Source organism: Columba livia, chromosome 2, assembly GCF_036013475.1.
Source record: "Columba livia isolate bColLiv1 breed racing homer chromosome 2, bColLiv1.pat.W.v2, whole genome shotgun sequence".
NCBI lineage: Eukaryota > Metazoa > Chordata > Aves > Columbiformes > Columbidae > Columba > Columba livia.
The window spans coordinates 161267504-161286006 of record NC_088603.1 but is presented as its reverse complement, the minus strand read 5'-3'; the positions used below and the strand labels follow the sequence as shown (position 1 = coordinate 161286006).

General features: G+C 48.5%; 1 protein-coding gene across 2 annotated transcripts in view; it reads left to right on the top strand.

The window, feature by feature from the left end:
• The window catches only part of ZC3H3 (zinc finger CCCH-type containing 3), a 206961-nt gene that overhangs the window by 66288 nt on the left and 122170 nt on the right, over positions 1-18503 (top strand). For both annotated transcript variants that reach the window (XM_065054611.1, XM_065054612.1), the window contains exon 4: positions 15010-15160. In XM_065054611.1, the coding sequence (XP_064910683.1) occupies positions 15010-15160 (151 nt within the window). The remainder of the gene's footprint in view (positions 1-15009; positions 15161-18503) is intronic.

Sequence of the window (18503 nt, the reverse complement as noted above, 5' to 3'; positions counted from 1 at the left end):
TGAACTTGATAATCCTGAGGGGCTCTTCCAACCAAAATGGTTCTATGATTCTACAACTAAAGGCTGGGGTAGGATGAGGAGGATGGAAACAACAAGTTTCGCAGCTGACTTGTCCTCCTTCCTTTGGGGAGGTGAAGCATCAAGACTTGGGATCACAGAATCACAGAGAGTTAGGGATTGGAAGCGATTGCTGCTTCGCTGGTGCTGTGGGATGGAGTCTTGTTGTCATCATGGGCAATGGGGAGAGTTGTGCCCATTACAGGGATGGTTTTTTAGAATCATAGAATCATTTTGGCTGGAAAAGACCTTTAAGATCATTGAGTCCAACTGTTAACCTAATACTAGCACTAACCCATGTCCCTAAGAAGCTCATCTATGCATCTTGTAAACGCCTCCAGGGATGGTGACTCCACCACTGCCCTGGGCAGCCTGTTCCAATGCCCGACAGCCCTTTCTGGGATGAAATCTTTCCATAATTCCAATCTAAACCTCCCTTGGTGCAACTTGAGGCTGTTTCTTCTCATCCTGTCACTTGCTTTTGCAGACTTGGAAGTTCGTGGAGCTGCAGGTTGCATTCCAGTGCTTGGTCTTGAGGGATTAGAGACCACTGAGAAGGGATCATCATGTTCTCCTTTGCTTAACCACATCACTTTGGCACTGTTCTCCTCTGTCAGTTGTTGTCCTGGAGGTTTCAGGAATAGGTTTTTGGTAAGGAGAGCAAAGTCTTGACTCTCTTTCCATCACCGTGATGCTCATTGGGCCTTTTCCCTTTGCAAACATGCTCAGTGGTTGCAACTTGAAACCTTTTGTTTCTTGTTTGACTGGATTTGGAGTCTGTCACCTGCTTTATACCAAAGCTTAGAAAGGGGAATTAAAAGGATCTTAATCCTGCTGCCTGCAAAGTTTTCTTGTGTTCTCACAGAGTTCATACAAGTTTCTCCGCTGGTGCTGGGGTCGGGTCAGGGTGTTCTTAAATGGATAGTTAGGAAAGGTAAAACCCAGATGGCCTTGAGTTTGCTAAGTGGCTTTGAGGGTGGGGAAATACCTAAGGGATTCAAATTTCTCCTTGTTATATTAAAAAAACCTCTCAATTCAATCTTAAAGAACATATGCAAATGGATTTCCAACCCAACAAGTGCTCCTTGTCGCTCCCCGAGGCAGAACCACCTCTCTCCGTGCCGCGGCGAGACGTTAACGCGAGATCCGTGAACCCCTTTGATTATAGCCAGGGTTTTTCTCGGTGTCTGAAGTGTTGCGAACGATCAAGAGCAGGAAAAGTGGAGTGATTTATTAGACTCATAAAAATTCATACTTTGTTATTCCGGTCGTCTTCCATCTGCAGCTTGTTAGAACGAGAACCCCTGGCAGCTCCCGCCGCGCGGCCGGGGGGAGGACGGCATTTATCAGCCTTCCTCCTGCCATCCCGCTCTCATTTAGAGAAATGGACCCGGCTCCTGGAAGCACATTAATAATCATTCACTGAAGGAAAACGGAGGAAAAAAACCCCCCCACACACCACCCTCTTTTGTTATAATAATAAGGGTTGTGTTTGAACAAGGTCCAATGCTCCAGAGACCCATTCAGGCTGTTTAACGTGGGCTGTAGCGGGGAAAAGTGTGTTTAGCGCATTAAGCGTGACCACTTCTCAGCGGTCCCAGTGGAGAGGTGGGTAATGTGGCCTTTCCCCCTCCTTAGTGGCCTCTCCCCATCCTTAGTGGCCTCATTTGCTCCCTTGGCGTTTAGATGGGGCCACCCCGGGGCTTTACGGCAGCGGGGATGGGGATGTGATGGAGCCAGGTACCAATGGGGGGACCCCAGGGTGGGGATGTTATACCCAAACACCAGTGGATGGAAGTGGGAGCGTTGGGTTTGGGACCACACATCTTCCGGGGTTACTGGGCGGGAGGTGACATGTGATGTGTCCTGTCTCCAGCAAGATCTTGTTGGAGTCTGTTCATCTCTCCCTCTCTGTATTTTGGGATTAGAGAGAATAAATATAGAAATTTGCTAGAGTTTCTGTTGCAGTTTAAATAAGGGCAGTGAAGCTGGTGAAGGAGCACAAGTGTGATGGGAGCGGCTGAGGGACCTGGGGGGTTCAGCTGGAGAACAGGAGCTGAGGGGAGACCTTCTGATCTCTGAACTGCCTGAAAGGAGCTTGGAGCCAGGGGGGTCGGGTTCTGCTCCCCAGGAACAAGCGCCAGGAGCAGAGGAAACGGCCTCAAGTTGCGCCAGGGGAGGTTCAGGTTGGATCTGGTGAACAATTTCTTCATGGAAAGGGCTGTGGGGCATTGGAACTGGCTACCCAGGGCAGTGCTGGAGTCACCATCCCTAGAGGGGTTGAACAGATGCAGAGATGATCTTCTCAGGGACATGGGGTAGTGCCAGATGTGGTTAATGGTTGGACTTGATGATCTTGATGGTCTCATTTCCTCTGCTCCTGGCGCTTGTTCCTGGGGAGCAGAGCCCGACCCCCCTGGCTCCAAGCTCCTTTCAGGCAGTTCAGAGATCAGAAGGTCTCCCCTCAGCTCCTGTTCTCCAGCTGAACCCCCCAGGTCCCTCAGCCGCTCCATCACACTTGTGCTCCAGCCCCTCACCAGCTCCATTCCCTTCTCTCAACTCGCTCCAGCACCTCAAGGCCTTTCTTGTCATCATGAGCCCAAAACTGACCCCAGGTTTTGTATTTGGTGGGTCCAGAAGCACGGCCGGACTCCGGGAAGCATTTTCCATCCCACTGCAGTTTTAACTCAGGCTTTGGCGTGGCGATGCTCCTTGTGGAGCTGCCCTTATCCTTACGGATGATGGAACGGAGATGCCACAGCACATGGTTTGTCCCATTCCTTCCCTGCTTCAGTTCAACTGGAAAAGTTAATCTGCACCTGTAAAGGATGGAAAACTGAACAACCGGATGGTTTCCTATGTGCTGGAGGAAGAGGAGCCCCCCTGTGATGTATAACGTGCTGATGACCGGCGTGTAGCAAGCTGCCAATCATCAGTAAAGATCTACATGCATTAAATCAGCGTTATGCTTTCCAGGACCAGGAGACATACATCAAAACTCCTCAGCACTATGTGTGAGATTTAAATGCCTAATTTAGTATGACGAAAAACAAAATCAAATCCCTAAGTGGTGTGGCTCAGGGCAATGGGACTCGCAGGGTCACCCACTGGCAGTTTTTGGGAGTTTGTGCTGTGCTGGTTGGGCAGGCGTAGGGCTCATGGTTTGTGTTTCCAAGTCCTGATGGTTTCAAACAGTCTCTGGAGTTTCTCAGTGGACGATAAACTGTGTTTCACTGGTGACAAAGAGGCTCGTTTTGACATCGGGAAAAAGCCCTGCAATCCAGTGTTGATCCGATTCCCATGGTGCAAAGATTTGATTCCATTCCCGGTGTGTGCTCGTACTATGCTCAGTCATTGGGAATGGAGTCAGTCCATTCCCAAAAATTCTACATGAAAAGCTCCTCGTTGAAGTTGATTTTGGGAAGTTTTATTGCTTGGTCTGTATTCCAGAGACAGGAAATTGAGATTGTTCTCCAGTTTATTTAAACTTTATCATGAATACCTTTGATTGAGCACTGTAGCCTTTCTCAGGAAGAACATAGAATGATTTTGGTTGGGAAAGACTCTCAAGATCATCGAGTCCAACCGTTAACCCACCCCTGGCACTACCCCATGTCCCTGAGAACCTCATCTGCACATCTGTCCAACCCTCCAGGGATGGTGACTCCACCACTGCCCTGGGCAGCCTGTTCCACTGCCCAACAGCCCTTTGGGGAAGAAATTGTTCCTAAGATCCAACCTCTACCTCCTCTAGCACAACTTGAGTCCAAGATGGACGTGGCTCCAATGGCAGCTTGCGTAGGGAGAAGCAGACACTCTGAATGGGGACAATAAATTTGTCCTAATGTGACAACAAGTTTTTTGTGGAAAGCTTGGTAAGCTTTGGCATTATTTACCGTCTCCAAAGCAGGAGGACGTGGGTTGGTGTCCGTAGACCTGGAACTTGTGTGATGAGAGCACAGGAGTGAAGCTTTGAGTCCTTGTTTAGTCTAAAGCCAACTGGGATGTAACTTTTAGTAAGTTCTCCTTTAACCATATCTAGTGGTATTTCCATGTCGAAATGTTTCTTGTCTGGAAACAAGTTTCTCCGAGGTGCTCTCTGGATTTCTCAAGTGCTAATGAACTTTGGTTTGGTGAACTTTTGATAGTCATCAAACCACAGAATGGTTTGGGTTGGAAGGGACCTTCAGTGCTCATCCTGCCCAACCCTTCCCATGAGCAGGGACATCTTCACCAGCTCAGGTTGCTCAGAGCCCCGTCCAGCCTGGCCTGGGATGTCTCCAGGGATGGTTCATCCACCACCTCTCTGGGTACCTGGGCCCAGCTCTCACCACTCTAATTTAAAAAGAATTATTCCTTCTATCTAGTCTGAATCTCCCTCCTTTAGTTTAAAATCATCACCCTTGTCCTATCACAACAGGCCCTACTAAAATTCTGTCCCCATCTTTCTTATCAACCCCCTTTGAGTACTGAGAGGCCACAAGGTCTCCCTGGAGCTTCTCCAGGCTCAACACCCCCAACTCCTCTCAGTCCTTTTTACTTAAAACCAGGATTTCAGGTGCATATGCAGACATTTGCACTTCATTTGAATCATATGTGTAGATTTTAATACCTCCTCTTCTAAAATGGGTATTTTCTTCAAGTCAGCTTCATGGCAACGAAGATGATGAAGGGAGTGGAGCATCTCCCGGGTGAGGAAAGGCTGAGGGAGCTGGGGCTCTGGAGCTGGACAAGAGGACACTGAGGGGTGACTCATTCATGTTTACAGATATATAAAGGGGGAGTGTCAGGAGGATGGAGCCAGGCTCTTCTCGGTGACAACCAGTGACAGGACAAGGGGCAATGGGTACAAACTGGAACACAAGAGGTTCCACTTAAATTTGAGAAGAAACTTCTTCTCAGTGAGGGTGGCAGAGCCTGGCCCAGGCTGCCCAGGGGGGTTGTGGAGTCTCCTTCTGTGCAGACATTCCAACCCGCCTGGACACCTTCCTGTGTAACCTCATCTGGGTGTTCCTGCTCCATGGGGGGATTGCACTGGATGAGCTTTCCAGGTCCCTTCCAATCCCTGACATTCTGTGATTCTGTGAATTGCCACCGCCATGCCCGATGGGTTACGTTGACTTCAGCTTCGCCCACGGTCCGTGCAGTGTAAAGGAATTAGCGAAGCAGATTTGGTATTAATTCCCCAAATGTTCCCAGCTGAAAGCAACTGCCGTGCTAAGCAAATATTGCAGTGGGTTTGGAGCTGCCGAAAACATTTCAGCTGCAGAACCCGTGCTTCTCTTGTCCTCTGTGAATATTACAGCCTGAACAGCCGTCTTGCTTGGGGTCACAGGTAAAGCACTTTTGATCAATTGGATTTATTTCCTATTAAGCAGCAGTTCATGATCATAAACCATCGTTTACATTCTGGCATAAATAGCCGTCGCTCTTGAAAGAGCTCCGAACTGAATGAGTGTGAAAATTAAATTCCCCTCTTAAACCGAAGGATCTCCTTTTGGAAGCTGATTCCAGTAGCAATATAATTAACCTCTTGCTGTGCCATTCTGTGGGAACATATTGAACACGCTCTGTGATAATCATCCCGTAATACCGGTGTCTGCTTTCACACTCAGTTCGTAACAGTATTACAGTAATCCCAAAGCCTTTTGTTAACTCGAGGGACTTGGCCAAGTTGGTTGCCAGAACAAAAGGTGTCGGAACCGCACGGCTCGGGGCTGACGTCTTGCAGGTGCTTCTGGTGGAGTGGAAAACACAAAAAGGATTCGTTTTTGGGTGTAGGAGCCACGATTCAACTTTCTTCAGGATCACCCACAGATTTCTCCTCTCTTCAAGGTCATTTGATGATGATGATGGTAGATGAGGTTCCTAGGGACATGGTTTAGTGCCAGGATTGGGTTAATGTTTGGACATAGATGATCTTGAGAGTCTCTTCCAACCACGGTGATTGTATATGTTAATATAACTCTCAAAAGGTCCCTGCATGAGTTGGGTAGCTCCACAACTTCTTCTGGAGCTACACAAGGTTGTTTTAAGGCCGTTGGAGACAGAGCTGTGCTGGCTTTTAATGACTCTCAGCTTTTAACTTGGGTGAGCTTTCCTTTTTCTTGCAAATTATTCAATATAACTATGGTATTTCTCACCCACATAAATGTGTGGTGTTGGGGACAGGGATGTCCCTGGGCTGCGGGGATTAGTCACTGGGTTTGTTCAGCCTGGAGAAGAGGAGACCAAGAGGAGACCTCATGGGGGATACAGCTTCCTCACAAGGGGAGCTGGACGGGCAGGTGCTGAACTCTTCTCTCTGGTCACCAATGCCTGAAGCCGAGGGAACAGCAGAAGATGTGCCAGAGCAGGTTCAGTGGACATGAGGAAAAGGTTCTTCACCCAGAGGTGCTGGACACTGAACAGGCTCCCCAGGGAGGTGTCACGGCCCCAAGCCTGACAGTATTTAAGAAGAGACTGGACAATGTCCTCAGACACACGGTGTGAACTGTGGGGTGTCCTGTGCAGGGACAGGAGTTGGACTCGATGATCCTTGTGGGTCCCTTCCAACTCAGGACATTCTATGATTGTGTGGTTGCTCATCCACCTCTGCACCCACCAACAAGCAGAAGTCTCTACAAAAAAGCAACACTTTGTGAAAGGATGATGAGTGTTTCTCTACATTTCTCTGTCTGTACGAGGGTGATTCACATTTTCAGGAAGGACCCTGTGGACATCACTATTTATCTATTAATTTTATGAGGAGCGGCTGAGGGACCTGGGGGTTCAGCTGGAGAACAGGAGCCGAGGGGAGACCTTCTGATCTCTGAACTGCCTGAAAGGAGCTTGGAGCCGGGGGGGGTCGGGCTCTGCTCCCCAGGAACAAGCGCCAGGAGCAGATGAAACGGCCTCAAGTTGCGCCAGGGGAGGTTGAGGTTGGATCTGGGAACAATTTCTTCCCCAAATGGCTGTGGGGCATTGGAACAGGCTGCCCAGGGCAGTGCTGGAGTCACCAGCCCTGGAGGGGTTGAACAGACAGAGATGAGGTTCTCAGGGACATGGGGTAGTGCCAGGGGTGGTTTAATGTTTGGACTCAATGATCTTGAGGTTCTTTTCCAACCAAAATGATTCTATGATTCTATGACAATCCAGAAAAACTACATCCACTGCCTTCCCTTCATCCACGAGGTGAGTGACATTGTTGTAGAGGATAGCAAATGAAGACACACAGATTAAGTCTTGGTAGGACTTCACAAAAAGGAGGGAGGTTTGGTCCTGTGCCATCCCGGAGCATCACCCCCCATGGGTGATTTTCCTGCTTCCGCAGCCTGGGTTTGATTTGGGTGGCAGGTGAACAGCAGCTTCATTCTGGGAGCCAAGGGAGAGATAACAGTGGTTTTGCTGAATCTTTCCTTCCAGTCCTGGAGCAAATCCCGTGGCAATGGTGTTTGTGGGATTCATCTACATGTTAGAAAGTCAGAATACCCTTTGTCAGAGATTTTCCAGTTCTTTTTGGAGCTGCTTTTTGTTTCGAGTGCACGTTTTTAAATCTCTGCCAGCGTCAGAGCCTGTGTCAGGAGTTACCGCTATGCTGGTGCCATCCTTTGCACATGTACTAATCATCCTTAGCCCTTTATTTTGCTTCCTAATCACCGTCTTTGAAACAGCAATTCAGTTTTGTCAGAGGCTTTTTAGCCGCTGCTTTGCTTTTTTCTTACTGGACTTGTCGCGACTGAGTTCAAAGTGTCCCTGAGGGTGACCCTGCGGTGTCACTTGGTTTCCTCCGGAGATGGGGACAACACCAGCGCCGTATCAAAGCTTCAGCTCCTGCTCTCCAATTTACATTCGATCCTGTTCTCATCTCACTTCCAAGATCAATGGACCTGTCACTCATCTCTTCTCCGTCTCCTCAGTGAGGGATTTAACGACAGCGACGGCACCGAGGTGACATAATCCACGTTGCCCCGGCGGAGATTTGCGGTGGCCAATGATGGAGGGCAGGAAACCTCATAGGGACCCAGGTCATATCATGCCCCACAGCACTGATTTTTAATTGATTTTTTTTTAATTCCCACATAATTCCCATGCCCTTATGTGAAGCTTTCCCTGTCCCACACCCTTTCCCCAAATCACCTCTTGAATTTGTGAATCCGGATGGACAAGATTTACTCCACCAATATCACGGGTTCCCTAATCCGCAGCATCTTCCCCTTGTGCGTTTGCTCGTTAGGGCTCGGCCGGCTAACGACGCTGGTCCCGTCCTCGGAGAGACGCCGTAATGGCACAGTCACGCGAAATAAATGGCTCAGGGGGTTGCATTCCCCACCGTCTGCGTGCCAGCCCCGTGTTATTGTAGGACCGTGATTATAGGACCTAGTTTGAATAAGCAGGAAAGTTATTTAATATCTCCCTCCCCTCCGCTCTTTTTTTGGCAGAAGTTGAGGATTCAGATTTAATGAGAGCTTAGAGATGAAGGATTTGAAGTAAGTAACAGCAGGTCAATGTTCCCCTTCCCCATTTTTCTTGAATACATATTTTTTCCGAAAGGTTTTACTTTGTGTTTCTTGAAAATTCTTTGCAAGTGATCTGAATTCAAACACTTTTAAATATTAAAATTGAGTTTGTTTTGAGGAGGGACAGAATAGAAATAAGCACTAATTTGGAATAGTTGGGGAATATTAAAGTTTAAAGTATGGCGGTGCTGATGTGTTTTAAGAAGCACGTCAGACCTTGTGTTGTTTCCAGCTCCCTTTTCCCAGCCCTGTTTTTTCCTTCCCTGTTTCAACTTCTCAAGGGGGTTGATTTAATTTAATGAAATATAACAAGGGGAAGTGTCGAGTCTTGAATCTGGGCAGGAACAACCCCAGGTTCCAGTGTAAGTTGGGGAATGACCTATTAGAGAACAGCGTAGGGGAAAGGGACCTGGGGGTCCTGGGGACAGCAGGGTGACCATGAGCCAGCACTGGCCCTTGTGGCCAGGAAGCCAATGGTACCTGGGGTGGGTTAGAAGGGGGTGGTCAGTAGGTCAGAGAGGTTCTCCTGCCCCTCTGCTCTGCCCTGGGGAGACCACACCTGGAATCTTGTGTCCAGTTGTGGCCCCTCAGTTCCAGCAGGACAGGGAACTGCTGGAGAGAGTCCAGCGCAGCCACCAAGATGCTGAAGGGAGTGGAGCATCTCCCGTGTGAGGAAAGGCTGAGGGAGCTGGGGCTCTGGAGCTGCAGAAGAGGAGACTGAGGGGTAACCTCATTAATGGTTATAAATATATAAAGGGTAAGTGTCAGGAGGATGGAGCCAGGCTCTTCTGGGTGACGACCAATGATAGGACAAGGGGCAATGGGTTCAAACTGGAACACAGGAGGTTCCACTTAGATTTGAGAAGAAACTTGGTGGTGGTGAGGGTGGCAGAGCCTGGCCCAGGCTGCCCAGGGGGGTTGTGGAGTCTCCTTCTCTGCAGACATTCCAACCCACCTGGACACCTTCCTGTGTAACCTCATCTGGGTGGTCCTGCTCCATGGGGGGATTGCACTGGATGAGCTTTCCAGGTCCCTTCCAATCCCTGACATTCTGTGATTCTTGGTACCTCTCGCAGCAAAATAAGAGCAAAAATAAGGGTTATTGTAACCGTGTCGCATTCAACCCCTTTCCTAAAGGACACCCCTGCTCGGAGCGCCGTGGCAAGAGGTTTTGACTGCAGATTGCCCATTTCAAGGTCAGCGTTGGAGTTTGCACCAGGATTTTTTCTGCGGGCTCGGTAGATACGAGCAGCTCCCCGGGGGAAACGTGGCTCCGAATAAACCACCAACCTCAGCAACACATGGCCCGATGCGCCGGGCGCCGCCTGCGAGCCCGGGGCTGATAAACGATGCTCATATCCCATTCAAATATGATGCAAGCAGGTTTTTTTTCTTTCTCTTTTTTTTTTCTTGTAGTTTGTCTTCCATTGCGGTAGTAAAGTTTTTAATTAGGAAAGCTAATGAGATCGATTAGTCATTAGAACTGACCTCTGGATCTCTGCGAGGAGCGTGCATGTGTGCGCCGGGCTGATAACGGGGGACGCTGGGGTATTGTTTGTAATAAAAGCGTAAAGTGTTTGATTTGAGTGAAATGTGCCACGGGGAATACATCATGCGGAGAAAAAAAATTACAACCCTGGGAGCCTGTAATGAAGGGAATTAAACCAACATCCTATCTAAATAACATGATTATCTACACAAAACCCCTCAGCTAGCAAGTAATAATAGAAAAGCGAGCTCTTCGGAGAGTCTCTTTCAGGAGGTGGTTAATGCTGGAGCCGTGAGCGAAGGCACTTTCAGAAGAGCAGCTCCGGCGTGAATACACCATCCAATTACTGCTGGGGAATGGAGTTTACCAGGTGCCAGCCCGTCTGTGCGAGAAATAATGGGGGGGTGATGCCCGCGAACCGCAATTTGGGACCTCTTGATTTCTTGAGGCGGGGGACGATGTTGGGCGGGAGTTTGATGAGGTTCTGGGTTGATTGGTGGCAGCTGGAGCTTGCATAGGGGCAAAAAGAATGAAGTGTTAATAATGTATTCAACACATTTCCAGCTTAATCATTTCGTAAGGGCGGTGTGGAGGAGGGAATGGGTCAACTTCTGCTGGTGTTGTTCTGGGTTCTGGCTCTTGTTGGGGAAGAGCTGCTTTGGGCACGTGGTTAGTGCTGTATCATAGAATCATTTTGGTTGGAAAAGTTCCGCCCCCCTCGGAATCAGGAACAGAATCACAGAATCACAGAGTGTCAGGGATTGGAAGGGACCTGGAAAGCTCATCCAGTCCAATCCCCCAGAGCAGGAACACCCAGATGAGGTTACACAGGAAGGTGTTCAGGTTTGAATGTCTGCAGAGAAGGAGACTCCACAACCTCCCTGGGCAGCCTGGGCCAGGCTCTGCCACCCTCACCGGGAACAAGTTTCTTCTCAAATTTAAGTGGAACCTTTTGTGTTCCAGTTTGAACCCTTGTCCTATCATTGGTTGTCACCCAGAAGAGCCTGGCTCCATCCTCCTGACACTCCCCCTTTATATATCTGTAAAATTAATGAGGTCACCCCTCAGTCTCCTCTTCTCCAAGCTGAAGAGCCCCAGCTCCCTCAGCCTTTCCTCACACGGGAGATGCTCCACTCCCTTCAGCATCTTTGTTGCCCTAATGTGCTATAATTTAACGCATCTTCCTCTTGGAGAACTGCACAAACATCTCCAGACCCTGTGTCACCTCCAAGATGCATGGAGAGAAGCGTCTTCACTCTCCAAAACTCTCTGGTGACTTTGAACTATAGAACTATAGTCATTTTGGTTAGAAAAGACCCTCAAGATCCTTGAGTCCAACCGTTACCCCAACACTGACACTAAACCATGTCCCTAAGAATCTCATCTCCATGAGATGCTGAATATTTCCAGCCCTCCTGGGTGACAAAAGGGTCTCATTGTCCCCAGCGGTCACCGTAGTTGGGGTTTCATTGTGTGTGTGCAGCATTGGGCCATGCGGGGGCTTGCACGTCCTTCTTTTTTCTGTCCCCATGTACAGTTCTCTGATGTCGAGATGATGGACCAGACTCTTCTCAGTGGTGCCTAATGATAGCACAAGGGGCAACGGGCACAGAGGAGGTTCCATCTGAACATGAGGAGAAACTTCTTTCATTTGAGGCGCCAGAGCCTGGACCAGGCTGCCCAGGGAGGTTGTGGAGTCTCCTTCTCTGCAGACATTCCAACCCGCCTGGACACCTTCCTGTGTGATCTGATCTGGTGACCCTGTTTAGCAGGTGGGTTGGACTGGATGATCTCCAGAGGTCCTTTCCAACCCCAACCATTCTGTGATTCTGTGAAACAAAATGCTCCAACTTTGCTGGTGCTTGTGCGTGATTTTCATTCTAATTAGCGCTCAAACCTTGCAAAGTTCATTAATAATCTTATGGACTTGTGCGGTTGCAGCCTCAAAGAATTTAGTGTGACACAAAACATCCCAGGGCAGGGAAACATCAATGAAAACCCATTTGCTTTCCATCTTCTTTCTTTCTTCTTGCCTCGCCTCTAAAGCGATGGGTGTCTGCAAATCCTCAATTCGGAGAATCATTGAATGGTTTGATTTGGAAGGCACCTTAGAAGGTCATCCAGTGCCACCCCTGCCATGAGCAGGGACATCTTCACCAGCTCAGGTTGCTCAGAGCCCCGTCCAGCCTGGCCTGGGATGTCTCCAGGGATGGTTCATCCACCACCTCTCTGGGCAACATATGCCAGGCTCTCTCCACCCTCATTCTACAAAATTTCTTCCTCATGTCCAGCCCAAACCTTCCCTCTTTCAGTTTAAAAACTGAAACCATGCTCTTGGTCTTGGTGAGCTTCATAGAATCACGGTATGGTTGGGGTGAAAGGGACCTCTGGAGATCATCCGTCCTGCTAAGGCAGGACCTTCCTGGTTCAGATGGCCCACAAAACATCTAGTTTTATTGTAATTTATTTTCCTTTTGAATCCAAATCACCAGAAGCTCTTTGAATTACTGACATTAACGTCTTGGCTTTTCAGGTTTGTATTCAACATTTACTGGTTGACTCAATGTACCCTTTCTGAGAGCGGACTTTGTAGCACTGCTGCTTTTATGGCTCCTCACTGCTTAACACCAGCGTGTTGGTCTTGAAAACATCTTCAAAAGTCTCCTGCTCATGGCGACAATGCAGAAAATAATTTGGACACAGACATTATTTTGATTCATTAATTAAGGAAGGTCTCTCATAGGACTTGGAGAGATGTAGAAGAATTTTTGGTGTGAGGATCTGGCTTCATGGTGCAAAGAGGGGTTGAATGTCCCATATGCCGCAATGTGGGCAATTCAATGCCAAGTTCGAACTATTTGTAGTGAACGCCTTCCAAATTTTATTGTGGCTGTATAAAAAATGATTTGCGTGGTGTCGTGAGAGTGTTCGGGGCTTTATAGGCGACAGCGAAGGCTGCAGATCCTTCCGTACGCTCCTCGCTCGGCGATGGTTTATCTTGCAGTATAATATCGAGGAGCGTTGCGATCGTCATCTTTATCATGAACAATTCCTGCAATGTATCGGTGGTGGCCAAACCTGATCTTCTTCTTCCTCCCCATCAGAAGTTGTAACTCTCTGGCTGAGTTTGGGAGTGGAAATTCATACCCGATCCCTCCTGAACCCAACGAGAGACACCGGGAACGCACAAGAAATATTCTCCGTATTAAACACGAATCGCCAGTACCTCTGTGCGGGGAGATGGGGAAGCTGCTCCCTCCCATCTAGGGAACGAAATCATCTCTAAAATGCATTTCCCTATTTTTCTCATTTTGACACAGATCCAACATCTTTCGATTCCCGGTTTAACTGAGATGCAACTTTATCCTCTCATCTCTCACAGAGACGAACGTGGAGACGGTTACAACATTTTCAGGGGAAATAACGATTCTGCTTTTCCCCCCCTCAACCTTGCAATAATTTTAATGAGAAGATCACCAAGAAAAACAGCCGGCCCTTTAAATCAGTTATAAAACCAGAAGACTTAGTCTCAGCATGTAGTGTCAGCTTTAATTATCTGGGCAGTTAGAGCTGTATGTTATAAAAGCCGGGCAATTAGATGCATTCCTTAAAGCCGCAAAGAAAAAAATTGCTAGCTATCAAGTGGAGGAAAAGCAGAGTCAAACATAAGCCGTTAATTGCATGAAGCATTCAGCAGAATAAACCGGTGCGTAGATCATTGTGCAAAATATGATGAAAACAGGAGTGATTAAATGCATATATCTGTTTCTAGATCACAGAATTGTAGAAGGGTTTGGGTTAGAAGGGACCTTCAAAGGTCATTGGGTCCAACTGCCATGAGCAGGGACATCTTCACCAGCTCAGGTTGCTCAGAGCCCCGTCCAGCCTGGCCTGGGATGTCTCAGGGATGGGGCATCCACCACCTCTCTGGCCAACCTGGGCCAGTGTTTGACCACCCTCATTGCTAAAACGTCTTCCTCATGTCTAGATGTTGAGGATCAAGGTATGGTTGGTGAATACGTGATTCACTTGGTAGGGTTTTACTGAGCCAAACACCCCCAGATCCCTCTTTGCGGAACTGCTTTCGAGAGGCTGGAGAGCGGCTCTGTGCAGAGGGATCTGGGGGTTCTGGTCAACGGCAAGTTGAACATGAGCCAAAAGTGTCCCCTGGCAGCCAAGAGGGACCCGTGTCCTGGTGCATCCAGCACAGCATCACCAGCTGGATAGGGAGGGGATTGTCCTGCTCTGCTCTGCACTGGGGTGGCCTCAGCTGGAGCATTCACTGTGTGCAGGGCTGGGGACACAGGAGAAAAGGAGATAAAGCTACTGGAGAGTGTCCAGAGGAGGCTACGAAGTTGGCAAAGGGTTTGGAGGGGAAGCCGTATGAGGAGTGGCTGAAGTCACTGGGTTTGTTCAGTCTGGAGAAGAGGAGACTAAGAGGAGACCTCATGGTGGTTACAGCTTCCTCACAAGGGGATGAGGACAGGCAGGCGCCAAACTCTTATCTTTAGTGAGCAGTGACACAACCCGAGGGAATGGCAGGAAGATGTGCCAGGGGAGGTTCAGGTTGGACATGAGGAAAAGGTTCTTCACCCAGAGGTGCTGGACACTGAACAGGTTCCCCAGGGAGGTGTCACGGCCCCAAGCCTGACAGTGTTCAAGAAGAGACTGGACAACGTCCTCAGACACATGGTGTGAACTGTGGGGTGTCCTGTGCAGGGACAGGAGTTGGACTTGATGATCCTTGTGTGTCCCTTCCAACTGGGGACATTCTATGAGTCTATTCTATGGGGCCATCGGAGCCTTTCTGTTACCACCAACCACGGTGGTCCCACACCTGATGCACCCCAAGGTCTTCTCTCCCTTTTGCTAAAGAGTTGCTTGTCACATCTACATTGGTGATGTCCCTTCTGTCCCATGCACACCTGAATTTCAAGCCCTTTTTTGCTATTTGCTTTCTTGTAGGAGCCAACTTGCACTTTGGACGGAGCCCCCAGGGCAACAAAGTGATAAAAACTCGCTACAGGATAGTGAAGAAGAACGTGGTGTCTCCAGCTGTATCATCCTTCAGCAGCCCCGTTCCCAACTGGAAGACGAGGCGTTCGGTGACATCCAGGTAATAATTCCATCTCTTGAACGCAGCTGGTTGGGACGTGGCAGCCGAGGGATTTCCGCGTTGGCTCCGCCTTATAACCATTTCACATTCAATACTTAATTTCTCTATTTGTTTAGCCACTTCTACGCAGAATTTATTGATTTAAAGTGTAAAATTGTATTAGTAATCACGTTAGCCCGCGACGGCGTCCAACCGCTTACCGCAGTCTGTGGCTTCGTATTTATTCCCTATTTGAATTAATTGTTGCCATGAAGCGGTTAAATAAGCTGGAAGGAAGATGAATAAACTCAACACAGGTTTTTACATCAGGCCTAAGTAAACTTGCGGCTTCTTTTTGGAGATAGACATGACCTGTTAATTAGGGATGGTCAAACCTGCTAATGACGCCAGAACTTCCCTCTGCTTTATAATATTGTTGTGTATGTTGGTGCTACAGAGGAGCTTATTTAAAGTGTGTTGGAGGTAGATGCCTCAAACCTGCACCAGGAGGTGGGTACAGGCACCAGTTTGCTTCTTCCTGGGTTTTCGGGATGAATGGAGCATCAACCCGGCCCTGTAGCAAGTAATTCGGTGCATCAGCACCGGTCTGAAGAGGGGTGTCACCAAAGAATGGTGCTGTACCCTTAAAACTGAGTCTTCCTAAACCTACAAGCAGTGTGTGTGACACACGTTGTGCTGCAGGAGCAGGAGCAGGAGAGCGGCATTTGCAAGACTTAAATCTGTTTGATATAGTTTAAATAGACCTTGTAAAACAGGACTGTATAAATGTAATTTTAAGACTGGATAAATAGTCCTAAAATGCCATTCGGCCCTTTGAAGACAACCGCGAGGCTGATGTGGCCCCGGGTGAAAATGAGTCTTACACGCCTGCTCAAAAAGAATGTCACTCTTAGAACTGATGGGTTGGGTTATAACCCAGATTCTGGCAATTCTTTGGTTGATTTCTTAGACTCACTCTTAGAATGATTTCTCCTCCCCCTGAAATGCTCCTTTGCCACTGTCAATATTTGGGCTAAAAGACCCCGCTATGGGCTTTTTTGTTTTATTATTCATTCCACCGTAGCAAATCCGAGGAGGTGGAGGATGCTGCGGGTTGTCCCCCCATCGGCTCCTCTGGCGGAGCAGCCACACGGGTCGGCATCAACGTCCCGCTCCGGGTGGTCTCCTCCAGCAATGATTCCCCCAGCAACGCCCAGATGTGCTGTTTTGATTGAAAATGGGTTCGTTTTCTTCACGCAGTTAGAAACCTTTTTTTTCATGGCACGATCAGGATTGGGACTTAATTTGAGAACAAGAGATAACACCCCGGGACAGAGTTCATGTTTAGAATTGGTCTGGTGTGAGAGCCAAGGACACTCTGAGCTCTGCCCACAGGTGTGAGGAAGGGGATGGATGGACAGAGCTTGACTGACATCCAGACTGACCAATAAGAGTGTTCCATCCCATTAGCATCGTGCAGGTTATTTAAGGAGAGTCGGGATCTCCGCTCCCTCTCCCGTGCGTTCTCGCTCTTGTTCTCAGGCGTTTTCTCTCTTACTTTGCTCTTTTTGTCGGAGCCGTAGGAGCTCGGTTCAGGATGTTTAGTTCAACCTTTTGCCATTTGGCAGAGTATTCTATTTCTAATTTATATATCTAGTTACTAGTAGTGTATTAGTATTTTGTTGCTTTATTAAATTGTGTTTATCTCAATCCAAGTTTCTCCCTTCCCTGTTGATTCTCTCACAGAATCACAGAATCCCAGAATGTCGGGGGTTGGAAGGGACCTGGAGAATTCATCCAGTGCAATCCCCCCATGGAGCAGGAACACCCAGATGAGGTTACACAGGAAGGTGTCCAGGCGGGTTGGAATGTCTGCACAGAAGGAGACTCCACAACCCCCCTGGGCAGCCTGGGCCAGGCTCTGCCACCCTTACCAGGAAGAAGTTTCTTCTCAAATTTAAGTGGAACCTCTTGTGTTCCAGTTTGAACCCATTACCCCTTGTCCTATCATTGGTTGTCACCAGAAGAGCCTGGCTCCATCCTCCTGACACTCACCCTTTATATATCTGTAAACATGAATGAGGTCACCCCTCAGTGTCCTCTTGTCCAGCTCCAGAGCCCCAGCTCCCTCAGCCTTTCCTCACACGGGAGATGCTCCACTCCCTGCAGCATCTTGGTGGCTGCGCTGGACTCTCTCCAGCAGTTCCCTGTCCTTCTGGAACTGAGGGGCCACAACTGGACACAATATTCCAGGTGTGGTCTCCCCAGGGCAGAGCAGAGGGGCAGGAGAACCTCTCTGACCTACTGACCACCCCCTTCTAACCCACCCCAGGTACCATTGGCTTCCTGGCCACAAGGGCCCAGTGCTGGCTCATGGTCACCCTGCTGTCCCCAGGACCCCCAGGTCCCTTTCCCCTACGCTGCTCTCTAACAGGTCATTCCCCAACTTACACTGGAACCTGGGGTTGTTCCTACCCAGATTCAAGACTCTACACTTGCCCTTGTTCTATTTCATTAAATTTTTCCCCACCCAACTCTCCAGCCTGTCCAGGTCTCTGGATGGCAGCACAGCTTCCAGTGTCACCCACTGCTCCCAGCTTCATGTCATCAGCAAACTTGCTGACAGTCACTCTATTCCCTCATCCAAATCAAGCAGATCTTACCTTCCAGTGAGATTTCTTGCTTTCTTACCACTATCAATTTAGGGTAGAAAGCCAGACCATCAAATAAATAATAATCATGTTTCTTCTTTGGCCCCAAAAGCAGCTTTTAAAGATATTATAATGACGTTTTCGAAGTGTGGCTTTTGCATTGTGAATGTACAAGCGTGTTGCGGTAAAATCTTAAGCTGTATTGCTTCACAGAGGTTCATCATTTGCTGCTGCTAATTACGGCGCCTGGAATTTTCCATGCAAATGAAGATGTGGTTTTCGTGGCTGTTAATCCCATGTTTGGTCCCATAGTGCTGGTGCGATGCTGCCCCTGGTTCTGGTCGCTCTTGTGGATACAATCGCTGATGTGCAACTCAAATTGCCCCTGTTGAGCATATTTACATCAACATCCATCTTTCTTTTTCCCATCCCCAGCTCAGTTTGCTGCTTTTCTAGTCCTGAACGAGCTGTTTTGAGCAAATCCTCCTTTTATTTAGGTGGAAAAAGCTGCTGCTTTCTGGTCCTGCTACATCAGTCGTGTTCAAACAAACTTCCATCACTGCTCTTTTTGCAAATCCTGCCTATTTAGCAGAGAAAAGATTGATTTTTGTCTCTAGTTTTTGTGACAGTGAAACGTTCCGCAGCAGATCTGTGCCAACCCGCTGCTTTAGTGTTTCTCCGCTGTTAATCCACTGGAACTGGGACCTTGAAAG